This window comes from Protopterus annectens, chromosome 15.part0 (assembly GCF_019279795.1).
Source record: "Protopterus annectens isolate FY-2018-M chromosome 15.part0, PAN1.0, whole genome shotgun sequence".
Lineage (NCBI taxonomy): Eukaryota > Metazoa > Chordata > Ceratodontiformes > Protopteridae > Protopterus > Protopterus annectens.
The window spans coordinates 624,322,059-624,338,836 of NC_056749.1; the positions used below are offsets into that span (position 1 = coordinate 624,322,059).

At 41.5% G+C, this 16,778-nt stretch overlaps 1 protein-coding gene across 1 annotated transcript in view; it reads right to left on the reverse strand.

Moving 5' to 3' along the window:
- The window catches only part of LOC122789862 (U2 snRNP-associated SURP motif-containing protein-like), a 1,539,784-nt gene that overhangs the window by 1,348,714 nt on the left and 174,292 nt on the right, over positions 1-16,778 (reverse strand). The window contains exon 4 of the mRNA XM_044057296.1: positions 5,082-5,196. Coding sequence (XP_043913231.1) covers positions 5,082-5,196 — 115 coding nt within the window. The remainder of the gene's footprint in view (positions 1-5,081; positions 5,197-16,778) is intronic.

The following is a 16,778-nucleotide window of genomic DNA, read 5'->3' on the forward strand; positions in this document are numbered from 1 at the left end:
CAGATTATTATATTCATAAGGTAACAACTGATTTTAAGAATTAAGCCAACACAAAGTGGAGAAATGAGATCTTGTAGATAAGGATGACTGGAATTAGGGGTACAGAAAATGGGCAGGAAGGGGGGGGCTAGAATTTGATGGAAAGAACTGGCAAAGAAACCAAGTTATTAGGAGTAAATATAAATAGAGAAAGGTAATATAATGGGGATCAGGCCAGGAAGATATCTGGATTGCAGACGAGACAGACATTCCCTGTCAGAGAATGAAATCAAGGCATAAGCAAAAAGAGGGACAGGAAAATCCTAAGTGAAAGACCAGCACTGGTAGAGTTTTTAGCTGAATCTAAAACAGAAGCTGCTGTTAAAAGGATAATTCTACAGAAATCAGATGAGGTTAGAAAAGATTAAGAAAGACTGGATAAGCAATTTGCAATGGAAGGACTTGTGTATGGCACTCACGTATGTAACAAAGTCTATAAAATTTAGGACTTTTGCATGGAAGTCTGCACAGGTATTGTTATACCCCAAGCAAGCTTCAAAGAAGAAAAGCTAAAATCAACAACACTGTCGGCATTTGCATTCTCAAGCTGAGGTAGACTACAGACTCCCTGTTCTGACTTAACAGATCTACACGCTAGGGCAACAGGACTAATTATATGCCTTTATTAAACCCAGAGAGATAGAGATCAATCCAATGCTGATTTGGTCAAAATGGAGGTAAGACAGCACTTCAGCCTGTCCTCTTGTAATACCTCAAATATACAGGGACCAAGATTACTAGAAGAAAAAACGTATATAAACAGTCTTAATCAGTTTCTACATTAAGACATTTGCTGCATGAGCCCAACTGGTAGTATTATGATGCAATAGCTGGCCAGTAGTATTTTCTGGAGAAGCATAAGGTCTACTACAGGCATACAACACCTGTGAACCATACTCAGAAATTTACTATTTTGGCATCCACTCATGAGAATATGCTTCTGCTCCCCTGAGCCAGTCCATCAACTCTATCTTCTACAATGATATGCGAGTTACCCAAAAGGGTCAACCTTGACTCTTGGTCTAGCATCCATGCCAGCATTACAAGACTGCACAGGAAGAGTCTCTGTTTCTAGATATACCACATCACTGTGAATTTGCCTGTCTGGATAAGCAAGACTTCCTGCTGCCAAATAGCCCTGAATGCCTTAACATCTAGAATCACTGCCAGCCTCTCATTTAAACTGATGTTTATTCTCCTTAAAAGGTCCTATCCCACATCTTCTGGATCCACAGATCTCACAAACGGGTGCCACAAGTGATTTCAAAGAAATCAAAACCTTGTGTAAGCTTGAAAGATATTCCCATGGTGAGATAAACAAAGTGCTCTCATGATGGATAAACAACGCAGAGCAATTGTGGAATGGGGCACAGTTGGGGAGGGGTAAACAAATACGGTTTACTATTGCATATGCGAATGCACTTTGTTCAAACGGCCACCTCATCGACGTGTTTGCGCGAACCGAAACTGCGAAAACTGTTCGCTAGCGAAACCCATTCGACGTTCGACATTACCGGCCGCACAACACCTCCACACCCATGCTACCATGGGTCAGACAGGGGCGAGGTTTTGCCGTTCGCACATTTGGGATTCGGTGTAGTGACGATCGCATTTTCGCCTTTGTGCAAGTCGAGTCGCCCATGTCAGGATCGACATTTCAATAGTAAACCAACAAATACACGTGTCTGGAGGAAGGGAGTGTGCCCTCAAGCTGGTGACATGTATGTGGTACATCAGTGTATGTGTGGGGGGGGTTAATATTCTCTAATCAATTGAGGGAGCATGCACTTGTGCAGGGGAAGGGGTCAGTCTCATCAGTAAAATGACCTCATTGACAAGATGCCAGTGAGAACTTGCTCTTCCTCTCCTGGATGGCTCCCAACCTAATAGATATGGAAGAATGCCCAGCACTAAGGAATGAATGGGTTCAAGTTGCACAGCTGGCACAGAAGATTAAGGCTGCAAGCTGTAGTTCCTGTGGTGCAGGCTTTGATTCCCCAAGTCCTCATTTACTTATTGTACAACCCTGAGCAACTCACTTAACCAGGCAGTGCTCGAGTCACCCCTGAAAAGTGTGTGTGTAGTGGTATACCTGGTTAATAAATGGGTACTTACTAAGTACGACAGGGGGTGCTTAGTCTGCAGGTGAATGGGTCAAAAAGCAGACAAGAAAAAAAATGGTTTAATCCAAGTCTCTTTTTTCTTAGAACCAGAAAAAAAGTCTGGAATAAAACCTCATACTATCACCTTATTCTGGTACCCTCTCTATGGCTACATGGAATATTAAGGTCTTTTTAAAATGCACCTGATCTTTTCTGTTTTAATATCTACAGGACCCACCTAATCTGTGTGATGGACCCCTATAGCTAGTATTTCCATTTCTGTAAGAGTGACAATGGGGTGTATGCAAGGTAAAAGGTTTGGGATGTAGGACGAGCTTTGCAGAGTCATAGCTGCTCTCTATGTCACAGTCCCCAGACTTCTCCCTATGGCCCTCAACAATTTTTCATGCTGCAGTACCACTTACTTTTTTGTGGCCTGCCTTTGTCTTGCTAAGGGCAGTACGAACAGCTTTAACTGGAACAAATTTTACATCTATGCGTAAAGGAATGAAAAAAGGTCCTTGACCAACTGCAAGGTCTTTTACATTTCCTGATAAAAAAGCACACACAATGGCATAAAAATAGCGAAGGGGGTTGATGGAAGGAGGGTGCAGCAACAGTAATTATATAAGTATTTACTGTTTCAATAACTTAATTAACACAACTGTACTATGTTCATCATTAGATCACTGTTGCAGTAGACCCAGCTATATGAGGAAATAGCATTACTTAAACATGAGAACTAAGAAGGATCACACATGTCCCATGGAGAATACGCCTACTATAGCCTGCTCTAAATTTGAGATGGAATCCGGTTTGCAGTGCTTGGTAAAGGTGTGTGCAGATGACCAAGTTGCTATGGCTATAATATTTCTGGAGTCTATCTCTTTCCAAAAATCCACAGAAATAGCCAGAGCTCTTGTGGAGGGATAAGCCAGAGCTCTTGTGGAGGGGCTGTTGGCTTTACCTAGAAGTGTCTCATTAAAGTAAGAACAGCAGCATGAGAAAACCAGTTAGAAATTTTCTGCAGGTTTTTGTCCTGCTCCTGTAGTAGCAGCGTTGCATGTGGGTGCAATGTCTCTCCTTATTTCTAGGTTGTGAAAAGAAAACGGGTACATGAACTGCCTGGCTCAGTGTAAACTCTGACAAGACTGGGCATAAAAAGTAGTATTTGTTATCAAAGCTACCCTATTTTTGTGAAACATGAGACAGGGTTGACTAACTTTCAGAAGTGTAACTCAGACTTTCTTGCAGAAATTAGAAAAATGAGTACACAATTTTCTTTAAATCAGCAGCATAAGCAGAAAACTAGTATACGTTTTCAAAGACAAAATTAGGATAACAAGAATTAGCCACATGCCTTTTAGCTGGTCAGATATTTCAAACACTTTCATTTGCAGTAGGGCAAAAAGGGGGAGAGATCTGAGGGTAGACTAGCAGAGATGGCCTGGAGGTGAAAAAAACACACAACACTTAATAGTTTTCTACTTCTACTCCAACTTTTTGAGAACCCTCCCAGCAGAGGATTCAAACAGAAGCTCTTTATACAATGGGGCATTAACAAGTTCTCATTTCACATGGCCTGGCCAAGGATGGGTCAATTAGCCAAGCAGATCTTAATACTGACCCTTCAGCTGTTGCTCTGCATAATTCTTCTATGCACCATAGCCCTATTCATGCAGAGTCATAGACAGTTATTACACATGTAGTCCAGGAGACTACTAAAGGAGCCTGTCTCAATTACTCAATTAACCCACAGGACTCTCCGGTTAAGTGAACTGATCAGAGTCACATAATAAGCATAAGGAGGTTGACAGAAACAAACCCCTGGACTACAGGGAGCAACTTATTAATAGCTCACAGCCTTAATCCGCTGTGCTAACAGTTATTTTATACAACGTTTGGTTATCTGACAACTGTGGATGAACAACTCATTTTGTCTTCCATGTCCTTTTTTGTACTCTTTCAGCCTTGTCCATCCAGTGGGACAGTAAAGTTCCCTGGAACTTCACTATGCAATTCTGTCAGTTTAAGGTAACAAAGGAAAGGACGGAGGAGATTTATACTCTTTTCCCCCCAATCTCATCCAAAATCTTTTTCTCTGCCATGGGGGATATTTATCCTTCTTGGTGCTGCACTCCCTTGGTGGCCATCTGCGAACACAAGATAGATCTGCAATGGGGTGCTTAATACAAAAATTTTAAAGAAATCCTCCACCTTGTAAATCAGAGATCAGATCATAATTCTCTGTATCGCACGGACATTCATCATATTCACGTATTACTAGTCAGTCAAAAATTAGATAAAAAAGCAATAATGTGCTGTGCCAACTTTGAAAGCCTGTATGCCTGTCTAAGGGAAGCAGTTTAATTCAAAGTGCACATGCACTTCAACAGGCAGCAAGAAAATGGGACTTGAAATGAAGCAGTTTCATGCCCTGATGCTGCAGTTGCTCGTCGGTGTCTTCTACTTTATGTGCAGACCCGACCGTACCATGTAGGGAGTGCTAAACAATTGTTAAAACAACCAAAACTGAACCAAGATATAAATTTAGAATTTTTTTGTTTTGCATCAGTGCACTCCAAGGTATTTTAATTTTTATTGACAAATTCAGCACCACAGCACTTTCAAATTCACCATACATATGCCATTAATATCTAAAATGCCATGAAAAAGATCCACAATAAAAATTTAGATTAAAATATTATAGTTAAACACACACAGACACACACGTGAATTATTCAGCTTTATCAAGTTCTCTAAACTAACTTCATAATTCTACATTTTTAAAAATCACAGTACACTGTGCAACTTCAGCTACATAAATAGCTTGTTTTATCCAAGCTGAAAAGCTAATTTTAAACTCAAATTAAAAAACGTATCTTGAGAGTAAATAGTATAAATGTTCTTAGAAAAGGAACAGCATTTACTGCATCTTACCTTTGGGTGCATTAACAACACCTCCACGAACAAAGGTTTTAACAGAACTCTGGTTACCGTTATCAAAAGCAGCCAAGAACTCTTCATAGACTTCTGCTGCTTTCATTTCTTCCTCCTGCAAAACAATATGTGCAAAAAATCTCTAATTAAAAAATAAAGCTCTAATAAGAGAATATTTTTCTCTTTAGTATGTTCTATTCATTTCAGCAAAGTGCGTCAACATTACAAATTACATTTTTACTAGCATTAAACATTTCCTACTGCTTCCACACATTTACTCATTGTACATTTACAATGCAACATCCTCCAAATGTGCTTCACAGATGGTTAGTGTCTCATTACAGCCAAAATCCTGGTGCAAGTCCACCAAATCTACATACTGTCATGTAGAGTAGACTATTTTCTGGAAAGTTAGAAACTCCATGCAGAATTTTTCAACTCCAAATAAAGCACTTCATATAGCGAAAGTAGTTGTATGTTACTATATACAACAAATAGTACAATATACGAAAGCTAGTAAATATTCAGCATGATAGAAGTGTTCTACTAAAAACATTCCAGCAAAACAAAGCAAATCTGATGTCCAATACCAAGTGCTGTCAATATAGCACAAAAAAGGGGTACAAAGCACACAACACTTAATACAGAGATCAATGTTAGTCAAATATACCCTCAATTTTCCTTCTCACAAATGAGCAAACACTTTGCCATTCCCCAGCCTTGATTACATACTGTAGCCTTCGTGGATTGGTGCACATTAGAAACCAACTAGAGGGCAAGCAGGGTTCCTAGAATCTAATCAACTGCCATTAGGTACATTATAAATTAGGTTTCTACAAACTACTAAAATTCAATTGATTTTAAAGGAAATGACAGCATTATACAAAAGGTATGCCAACAGATAAGAAGACTGCAGTAAGTCCAGTATTACTCTTCCTTTACAATTAAATAAGGATGGTATTCAGTCACAGTTCATATGTACATAAGAGCGGTAGGTAAAACAAGCCATTGCACCTTTATGTAAATATGTTCAGTATCAGTTAATGATACTGATATGAAAAAGTGAAAGGCAGTACACACACCGTTAAACATTTTGCGCTATCTGTAACTTTGTAAAGCACATTAAAACCACTGTGGATTTTTGCAAATGTAAAGTTTGCATTGAAAATTACAGGTTACTTGGGGTTTCTTTTTGTAACTTGGAAGTATGTGTGGGATTAAACAACACTACATGTGTATTGCTGGTGCTCAGAGGACGACATAGCTCAGCGTGATCACATAGAAACGATAAGAAAAGAAAAAAACGTTCTTTACTGAATATATGAGTGTCTTCATGTGGATGCCATGACTGCCTGGTTTTTTTTTTTTTTTTTTTTTTTTTTTTTAAATACCATTGGAAATGCGAAGACAGGATGGAAGGTGTACACACAAAAACATCAAGTGGGTTAAGCTGAACAAGGTGGGAGAGGAGGGGTACTGTTTTATAGATCTTCCTCTAGAAGTAAAGTGGAAGAATCAGGGATCTAGAAGAAGGTGGCAAAGGTGTAAAGTGAAGCTGATGTAGGAGTGGGACTTAAGTAAAAGTTAAGGGAATCACACATTAAATACGGACAGAACAGACAGGAGCACTAGAGTGAGATAAGGGTGGGGCAAAAAAACACAGATAACAGACAGATATTAAAAGGAGGAGGTGTGGAGCCAAGTCAAACACCAGTCTAGACAACTTCAAATATTCCCACTGACTGACTCAAAGACCTGTGGTGGACCAATGGACGAAGCCCAACAGTTAAACAAGTCTGTAACTCCCAGGAAGTCATCTTTTACAGAATAAAGGCATCTCTCCACTACCCAATCAACCACATCCTTTATTAGGTCTTGAAGCTCACTCTTTTTGCAGCTTTCCAGACTACTCTGCATTGGTGTGCTCAGTGAATCAGAGCCAATCCCCGACCATGAAATGATGTCCTCAAGAAGCAGAGGGAGATGAGCAGGGTTGTACTAGGCTAGGCTGCTCCCTAGGAAACCTGGACCTCTGAAAAATGGAATACAAGGGAGTAAAAGGGAAAAAAATGAAAAGAAAAATATGAGAGAGAAAGAGTGTGTGTGTGTGTGCATGCATGCATGTCTGCACACGTGTAGACAAAAAAAGGCTCTAAAGGTGCTGTTAAAAGTATTTTATTAACAGAACATATTAACATTTGCTTGGCAGACCTAGTAAATTTATGCTAAAAAAATTGCATTCTTCAGTAAAGTGGCCAAATGATACTACTATCGACTCTGGGGAAAGGTTTACTTAGACTAACTTTAGTCTGGAAGCTGGCGTGGAGGGTTAAAGTTGCAATTCTTGTGGTGCAGGGTTCAATTCCCTCCGCCTTCATTTTCCTACAGTATGAACTTGAGAAAATCACTTAACCAGGCATTATTCCCAGGTCACCTTGAAAAGGGACAATGTCTCCAGTGAGCCTACCTGGTTAACAAATTGGTATTTTCACCATCACCACCACTTGCAGTTTTTCTGCACTTACATTTGAAGAAAGTGTACAATTTTATTTTTGTGGGCAGGGATTCAGTTTGAACAGATAAATTGCAGAATGTGTTATGAACAACATAATAACATGAGTAATACTCACATGCATCTTCAGCAAGTCTCTTAAACCTCCTGACTGCTTAGCACTTACTCTATGCGATTTCTTCCTCAGATATACAAGTAAGAAATTGTATGTATATTTGTTTCCCTATGCTGTGACCGAGACTACACACAGTTTGACCAAAGTAAACTTTTACCAGTAAGAAATGGTCTGCTTAGTAGCGTAGCTAGGGCGAGGTAAAAGGGGCAACTGCCTCAGGTTCAAAGTGTTGGGGGGGGGGGGGACACCATCAGCTGATCCCTCCTTAATGCAATACCATCTTTTAAAAGTGTTGCATTTGTGGTCAAACCTGAGTACTGTATTGCTCCATGTGTGGTCTAAACTGTAGCAACTGAATGCAACATTTTAATAAATTAAAGGATGGTTGGAGGCAGGGCATAGAAACTGGACCTGAATTGCTGTGGCAGATTATGTCATGCGTCTGGCCACCTGGTTGGGGTGTCACTGGAATGTCCTTTTTTGCTTAGGGGTGAGTGGAATGTGTAGATTTAACTATTTTCAGCCGATCACTTACAGCTGAAGAGTTGAGGGGGTGGGGAGCTGATTCATAGCAACAGACCACGGTACTACTTGAACCAGCTACACTTATGGCTCTCCTTACATTTTATCAGTAAGGAGTGGTCTACTTATAGTCTGGCAAGGTTTCTTACCTTCTACATTTTCTTTCTACATTAAATTGTTACAGAATATACTTTGCTCCTGTCATTTACTACACTGAGGGGGTACCAGGGATACCAGAGTGTCTACAGATGGGGAAGGGCTTGCTATTTTAATTATTTTTTTCTTTATGCTTTTCTAAACTTTAGCAACATATGATTGACCCAAAAAAAGGCATAATGATCTGCAGCATTTACTCTAGTTTCCCAGAGGTAAAACATTTTTAAATTACCCTTAAGGCATACAATTCATACTTACTGGTATAATCAATCAGTCCAACATGAATTAAGGTGTATGCAAGTCATACATTTGCTGCTTTGCTCTTCTGGCTAGCTCTGGTCACCCATTCTGCACGCGCAACTATTTTGTAAAGTAGTTGCGCATTTTCCAAAAGCAAGCAATTTGCATACCAATAACCCAATAAGGCTCATTGATTATCCATATTACATAGGTTCATAGGTTAGTACTAAGCTAACTGCCCTTGTGAGCCATTGTACGCCTAGCCAATTATCCCTTGTGAGAATCAAACCCTGCACTTTGTGTTTGTAAGGCAAACACCTTAACCATTAGGCCTCTCAACCCTTTACTAAACACTATAAAAGATTTTCTAGATATCACTGTCACTGTATTTAAAAAAAATAAAAAATGTTACATTTCCTACAAATTCGCCGCTGCATGCACCTACAGATAATAATACAGCGCGTACACACATGTGCAATGGTGTGATTTATAGAACTCAGTTCAGAGGAGTGTCACTTGTAAAGGAAATACATAAAACAATCTGAATTTAAGCCTAAAAGTTGAAGTATGCCATTTCAGCTTACGCTGAGCCGTGTTTGTCTCAAACATTTTCAGTGTTTTAATATATGGATACCTCAGACTCAGAACCTCCCAAGAGACCTGAAAGTTTGCCAACACTAGCTGGAAAAGTAAACAAAAAATTGCTCAAATCCTAATTAAAACTTTCAAGACTAGACCATTCCGACTCAAACCAGAAAGATTTTGGGAAGAACATGCTCTACCATTAGAAAACCCTCTTCCTAATACTGCCCTGTAATTTTAGCAGGCAACTAACCAACCAAAATTCCTAGTCCCTAAATGGTTATCCTCATGGAGGAAACAGACCTATAATTAGAAAAAAAAAGTCAGAAAAATGGATAATAGTTGAAAAATATTTGTAAACACACATAATTAGTACAATTCAGATAAGGGCTTATTTGAACAGCATTTTGTTGGTCAGTTATGTCAAATATTTAAGTGAGATCAGTTGGTATAATGGTTAATTAAGGTCTACTGCCCATGCACAAAGTACAAGAATCAATCCTGACCTCCAGCCAATGTCTGCATGGAATTTGCATATTCTAAAGGGACACAGGTTAATTCAAAGTGCAAAAGGACTTTAGCAGGCGGCAAGAGAATGGGAATTAAATGAAGCAGTTTCAAGCCCCAATTCTTCAATTTGCTGGTCGGTGCCATCTACTTTATGTGCAGCACCAACCATAACATGTAGTTTGCTTTACTTAGGGATAGCTCTGTTGAACGAAAGATGGACACAAAACTAATCAACCTGCCAAGCATAACTAAGAATTGCTACACTTAACATAGGTTCACTGACAGGACACAGCTTGGAAGTGGACACCATGAGGGTAATGTGGAGGTTGGATATCCAGGAGACAAGACTGAAGAGCAGTGCAGCAAAACCAATTGCTTGGGATCCATGTTCTACTACTCATGAGAAAGACAGACTACAATGGTGAGGTCATGGCTTTAGAAGACAGTGAGGGAAGTCAAAATTAGTGACAAACTCATGGCAATCAGACTCCAGAGTAAGGACAAGACATTGTTCATAAGAGAAGATGGGACAGGAGTAAGGCCATTCTAGCCTTGTCAGGCAAATGGCTTTATGGTGGCCAACACATGGTCCAGCAGGAAAGGCAGTCACAAGATCACATACAAGAGAAGCCAACATACAAATAGGCTAGACTTCCTCCTAGTAAGAAAAAGGCACTTTGGTAGAATCAGTGAATGCAAGTTATTGCCATTGAAACCAGTAGTTGCCACACTGAGCTACAAGAAGTGGCCAGAGAAGGCTCTAAGGTCAGAGACTAAACTGAAGAACTGGAAGGTGACTGGACAGAAAAGCACAAGAGTTCAAGGAATTACTCAGGGTTTTAGCACCTTAGGAAGTGAAGGAAATGGGTGGTGAAGAATGGCAGTGCTTCAAAATAGCACAAGGACTACTAACAGATATGCACTCAAGACAGGTATGGAAATAAGGTACAAAGGAAAGATGGTGGTGGAATGCAGAAGTCCTGGAAGTCATCACAAGAAAGGAGAGCAAGAAAAAGTGGGAGGCAGACAGAGCGAACAAAGAAGAATACCAGTTGGCTAACGAGGCTTAGGGAAGAAATGCAATAGGAAGGAAGGTGGCAGAGACACTACCAGCTTCTGGAAAGTGACCACAGATGACAAAACCTATGCTGCAAGGCAAAGACAGAAAGATAAAGAGTCAGCTATACTTCACAAGGAATGCCAGCAACAATGTCACCAGTCCATGGGACACAGGCAGATGGAAGCACTTCCAGCAGCCTCCGAGTGAAGAAATCTACATAATTTACAATGAAAGAGGTGGTGGAACCCACTCTAGAAGTAAGAACAGCACCAAGGAAAATGAAGTCAAAGCAGCAGGTTCAAATGGGGTCACAGCAGATATGATCAATATGTTAGGAATTGCTCCTGAGGCTATTTATAACAGTATGAAGAGAAAGTATCCCAGATAAAACTTGAATAAGCATACTAGTGCCAGTGTACAAGAAAGAAGGGGACATCCACAACTGTGGGCAGTACAGAGATATCCAACTCCTATCACACTGCAAGAACGTTCTGGAGAACTATTGCTGTTGTGTTCTAAATGTTGGTAAAACTGGTCTAACAGCTTTTATTCTCTGACTGTCTCAAGGCTTGCCTGTATAAAAATATTCCCTTTTTGTAAATTCCTGCACATCACTGCTAGAATCTCCTTGTGTTCGGACTAGGACTGCTTCTCAAACAATCTGGAAATATAGAGCTGATAAGTATATTTTTTGGCACTTTGTTGAGTTCTGAACTGTCTATTTTTGCTTGACTGAATTTATATATTTGCTGGCACTGTTTTCTGATCTGTGCTGAAACTTTCTCCCACCCTATTGCTGTTGGGTTTTTAAAGTTGGTGGCTCTTGCAGTTGCCCACCTCTACTGTAAATCTGATCTGGGAAGCTCCTCCCAGTCTCATCTCTTTATCTCATTCTACCAAATACAGAGATCATTTGGGAAGGCTAAACCCCTTAAGTCCCTTAACCTTGAACTATCTTCTGTTCATACGCTCTCCCTCTTTACTTTTTTTTTTTTTTTTTTTATTCGGTTGCTTATATTTTTCTAATTTGTGTTTCTTCCTACTACTGTTACTTCAACTTGCTTTGCTTTTTCCTGCTATTTGCTGCCTGTTCTCTAAAGTGTTAATCTGCATCTTTTTTTGTTGCATTTATTACTGCTTGTTTATAGCCTGTCTAAATTAAGTGTTATTCTAAGCTCTTAGTTTTGGTTTAAGCACTTCGGCTTTAGGCCCACCCCTTAGCTCTCCCTGGCTTTTCTCCCTCAGATTCTGATAAATATGGATGGGCAATTCCCTACAGTTTCTCCTGCCAGTCTGGTTGATATGGGCATGCTGAGATAGTGTAGCAATGCCTCATGTACACGGACAACCATCTACTACTACCACCACCTAGGAACACAAATTGTGAGAAATGCAATTACATTAGGAACCTAGAGTCCAAGCGCTCTCCCCCTCAAGTCAGTATATCTGGCACTGAAAAGGTTGTCAACTCAATCACTACACCTCAACCACCACCCACACCTACATAACACACACCTACATATGCGGAGGTCCTAAACATAAACCTATCCAAGCAAAGGAGACCTCAGAGGCAAAGAAAAACACACTATCTCCATAGCCCTCCACACCACATACCATGCATAGTCCACACACACCTGTGCCTCACAACCACTAAACCTTCACCATAAACCCAACATATCAAAGGAGACTCCATTGTGAGAGACACAAATGTGCCTCTCACCAGGCTAGATAAGGAGAAAGTCACGGTTAGTTGTCGGTCAGGTGCCAGTATCACCCATATCACACACGCACTCAAGTGCCTCAACAACGGGTACTGCTAGGACTCTGTCATAGTTCATGTTGGTGTAAATGACTTGAGATGAACCTCTCTGGACTACATGGAGAGATGATTGAGCTTGCTGATTTGTCTCCCAAGCAGGTATATGTCCCTAGCGTTAAGCAGCATTCTGCCATCACCCAGAATGATGCCTCAATACAAACAAAGTTATTGCCTTTAACAACTAGCTTAGTTTCTGGTGTCATTCCAAGGGGATCCAGTGCCTGACAGCCTGGAAAGATATGATCAACAGACCATGATGCTTTGCCAGAGATGACTTGCATATGTCTCACCTGGGCTTCAGGCTTCTGGCAAAGGCTCTTGCCTCCCCTATAGTGCCTTTTTTTTTTTAGGAAAAGCAACGAGGTTAAAACTATCAATATAAAAATTTCAACAAAACAGAAATTAAAGCTAAACACTAGGAGTCTAAATATGAAACTGCACTCATTGCAAGCATTCCTAACCCTGGAAATGCAGACATCTGTGCCGTCACAGAAACCTGGTTCAAAACTGCGGACAGCACCCCAGCCTTACCTGGTTACTCATCCTATCATACATTCAGACCCCAAACTGTGGGCAGTAAAGCCAAAGGAGGCGGAGCTTCAATATACATTAAAAAGACATACACACCTCCAGGCTGGTCAAACAGTATGACACACAGGAGACACTCCAGATGTAGTTAACCATTGACAAGATCCCTATTCAGATCATAGCTAGTTACCAGCTCTCAAATCTGACTCAAGATGCCCAATCCGCCTATTTGTACCTGTTCTAATCTATCAAGATTCAACCCTTTACCCTGATTCTGGGTGACTAACTTCCCAAATAGACTGGCAGAACTACTTGTGCCAGAACACAAATGCCCAGACTTTCCTTGATTTTGTCAATGGAAATGCCTTGGAACAGCTAGTCAATACCCTCACAAGGGGTGATAATATCTTGGACTTGATATTAACCAACATGAGTAACCACTGCAGCATCCCTACAGTATATTCTTCCCTGGTAAGATCAGACAACAAAGCGGTCACTTTCAAAATCACCATCTCCCCCAACCCCGCAGCTAAGATCAGACAAAAACTTCTCCAAAGTTGAATACAGCCTCATGAGGGATGGTATAAACAGCTTCACAACCCCCTCCCCCGCTGTAGGAACTGGCACCAATATCCAAAACTACACCACAAAGTGCTACACGAGCATTTATATAGATGCATGGAATCAGGAATACTCGACAGGACTAAATCATCCTCCGCAAGGAAGAGTAAACCTGTGTGGTGGACATCTGGAATAAACTCTTTAAAAAAGGAAAAAAAATTGCTGTTGAAGACCAAGGAGAAGGAACCCAACTGGAAGCAATGTCTCCTTAGCCTGAACAAGCAAATAAAAGCACTAGTGAAATCCTCCAAAACAGAGTCCAAATTGGCCACATCTAGACAATCATAAGGCCTTCTTCACATATGTCCGCAACCTCAAAAGAAGCACCCAGATCTGTTCAGAACTGGTGGCCAAGGACAGCACATGTGCAATCGTCGTAGATATAGCAAACCTGCTGGCTGACAGATTCAGCAAAAAATTTACCCCTCTGTCCCCCATCAGTAAATCAGGACATCCCCAGTACCTGCCCCCTTCCCCTTATATCTAGGAGACAGGTCATCAATGCTTTCTCAAAAACAAAAAATACAGTCTCCATGGGACCAGATAACATCCCAGTCTGCAGCCTACGTGAACTCAAGCAGGAACTTGCAGCACCATTAGGCACCCTATTCAAACAAAGCCCAAGTACTGGCTTCATCTCAGCTGAGTGGAAGACAGCCAGTGTCGTCCCTTTACACAGAGGTGGATCATCCACCAATCCGATAAATTAATTATTGACCCATCAGCCTAACTAGCCTGATCTGCAAGGCCATGGAGCGGATCATCGTGGACCTCATTAACAAGAGCACTGGCAACCTCCAAACACTTGATGCCACACAGTTTGGCTTCATCAAGGGGAGGTCATGTTTGCTAAATCTGGTCGACTTCTTTGAGACACAGTCACCAAAGCCATGGACGAGGGAAAGATGGTGCACACCACCTACCTTGACCTGGCCAAAGCCTTTGACACTATTCCCCACTCGGGCATAATAAACTCTCTCAATTAGGAATCAATCCATATGTTACCAGATTGGTAGCTAACTGGCTCACTGATAGAACCCACGTAGTCAAAATAGGAGAAGCCACCTCAAGTAGAAGACCTGTAACAAGCAGCGTACTCCCAAGGTTTGGTCTTGGGGCCTCTTATTTGGGATATACTTTGAGGTAGAGGCCAAAACCAGTGGGCTATGGCTGGCCAAGTTTGAAAATGACTGCACGCTGGGTGCTGTCATCAATTCCCCTAGTGATGTGGACATCCTCCAAAAGGGTCTCACTCAAACAAATGACTGGTGCCAGAAACATGGTCTCAAGCCAAATACAAAAAACTGCATCACCCCCCCCCCCTTTGGGGAAGAGTGACGTCCCCAGAAATTATCACATTAATAACGTCCTAAGCACTCAGTCGTGAAGAATTTGGGCACTCAGGTTGATAGCAACCTGACTTTCGACCACCATGTTGCTTCCGTTGTACGGAAAGCCTTCTACATGGCCCACCTCATAAGTAAGGGCATCTCATCCAGGGACAAGGCTGTCACAACATCCTTGTATTCTTCTCTTATAAGGCCAATTATTGAGTACAATGCCCCTTTCGGCATGTACCTCATACAACACATGCAGCAGCTGGAGAGACCACAGAGGTTCCTCACCAGGAGAATCCAAAGCCTCAAACATCTACCATACACAGATAGGCTAAAAGCTCTATCCCTCCCCTCTACTCAGTTTCATACAGACTCCTCAGAGGTGACCTCAATCTGGCATAAAAGGTGACCAAGGACCCCACCTTGATAAGACTGCTGCATATCGGCACGTCAAGATCTACTTGAGTAACCCACACGCCTGGCCTCAACCTGGTTTGTGACATCAACAAGACTTGTTGGCGGGACAGATTTGGGTCCAAGAGACTCCCCCATCTATGGAACAGACTCCCACTCCACATCAGAGTACCTCCTTTCCCCCTTTTTAAGCGCAACCTGGATAAATGGATGGGAAACTGAAATTATACCCCTGGGATTCCAACCGTGTCCCTTGCTGGACAGGGGTATCAGGTGCTGATTTGTCTAAACATGGGCTAAACTCCTGGTTAGGCTTAAAAGGGCCTCAGGGCCAATACCCTAGTAACCTCTGATGATCCTATGACTGATAAAAGAATATGCATAGTAGAAATTAAGATGGGAGACTAGCAGTTCAGATTTAGATCAGGATGCAGCAGACCTGACCAGATGTTTGAAGTGAGCCAGACAGTTGAGAATAAGCTAGAGATGTGGACAGAGTCCAACTGGACATTCCTAGGCTTGGAGAAAGCACATGACAAGATCCCAAAACTTCTGATTGGGCAGTCCTGAGAGGGTTAAAATTCCTAGAAACATTGGTAGAATTAGTGCAGGCCATCTACAAGGAACCAGTGACAAGTACAGTGTTCGGCCTCAAAGAAGAAGGATTCCTAGTGGGAGTGTGTGCGTGCATCAGTGTTCAGCTCAGAGTCCACTGCTGTTCATGCTAGTGATGGACTACATTAGCCAATAGGTCACAGGAGACCGTTTAAGACTACTGCATGTAAACAATACAGCACTACAGGCAAACTGAGCAAGAACTTCCTGCAAAAGACAGGTGAATGGAATGCAAAGAGCACAGATAATACAGTTGTAATGGCAGCAAATGGGGAAATTAGAAGTTGAGAACTGCATCAGAAGGAAAAATAGTGGAACAGGTTTAACAGATTTGAATATGAGGGACATCTGAATGAGGATAATCCAAGGTAGAATCAGAGGGGCTACAGCCAAATGGCACAGGGTGTCAGTAGAAGTGCGACACAGAAAACCAAACAAGCTGAAAAGGGGTACAAAACAGTGGTGCAACAAGTACTACTATATGACACCGAAAAGCAGAGCAGTTGAGGAAGCTAAAGGTGGAGGAAATGAAATGTCAGAGACGGGTGGTAGAATGCACAACATGATACAGAAAAACAGCAGGACATCAGAGAAGAAGCCAAAGGCGCTCCAACTGCAGGGAAGGTCAAACAGGACATATTGCAGTGGTTTATGCACATGTGCAGA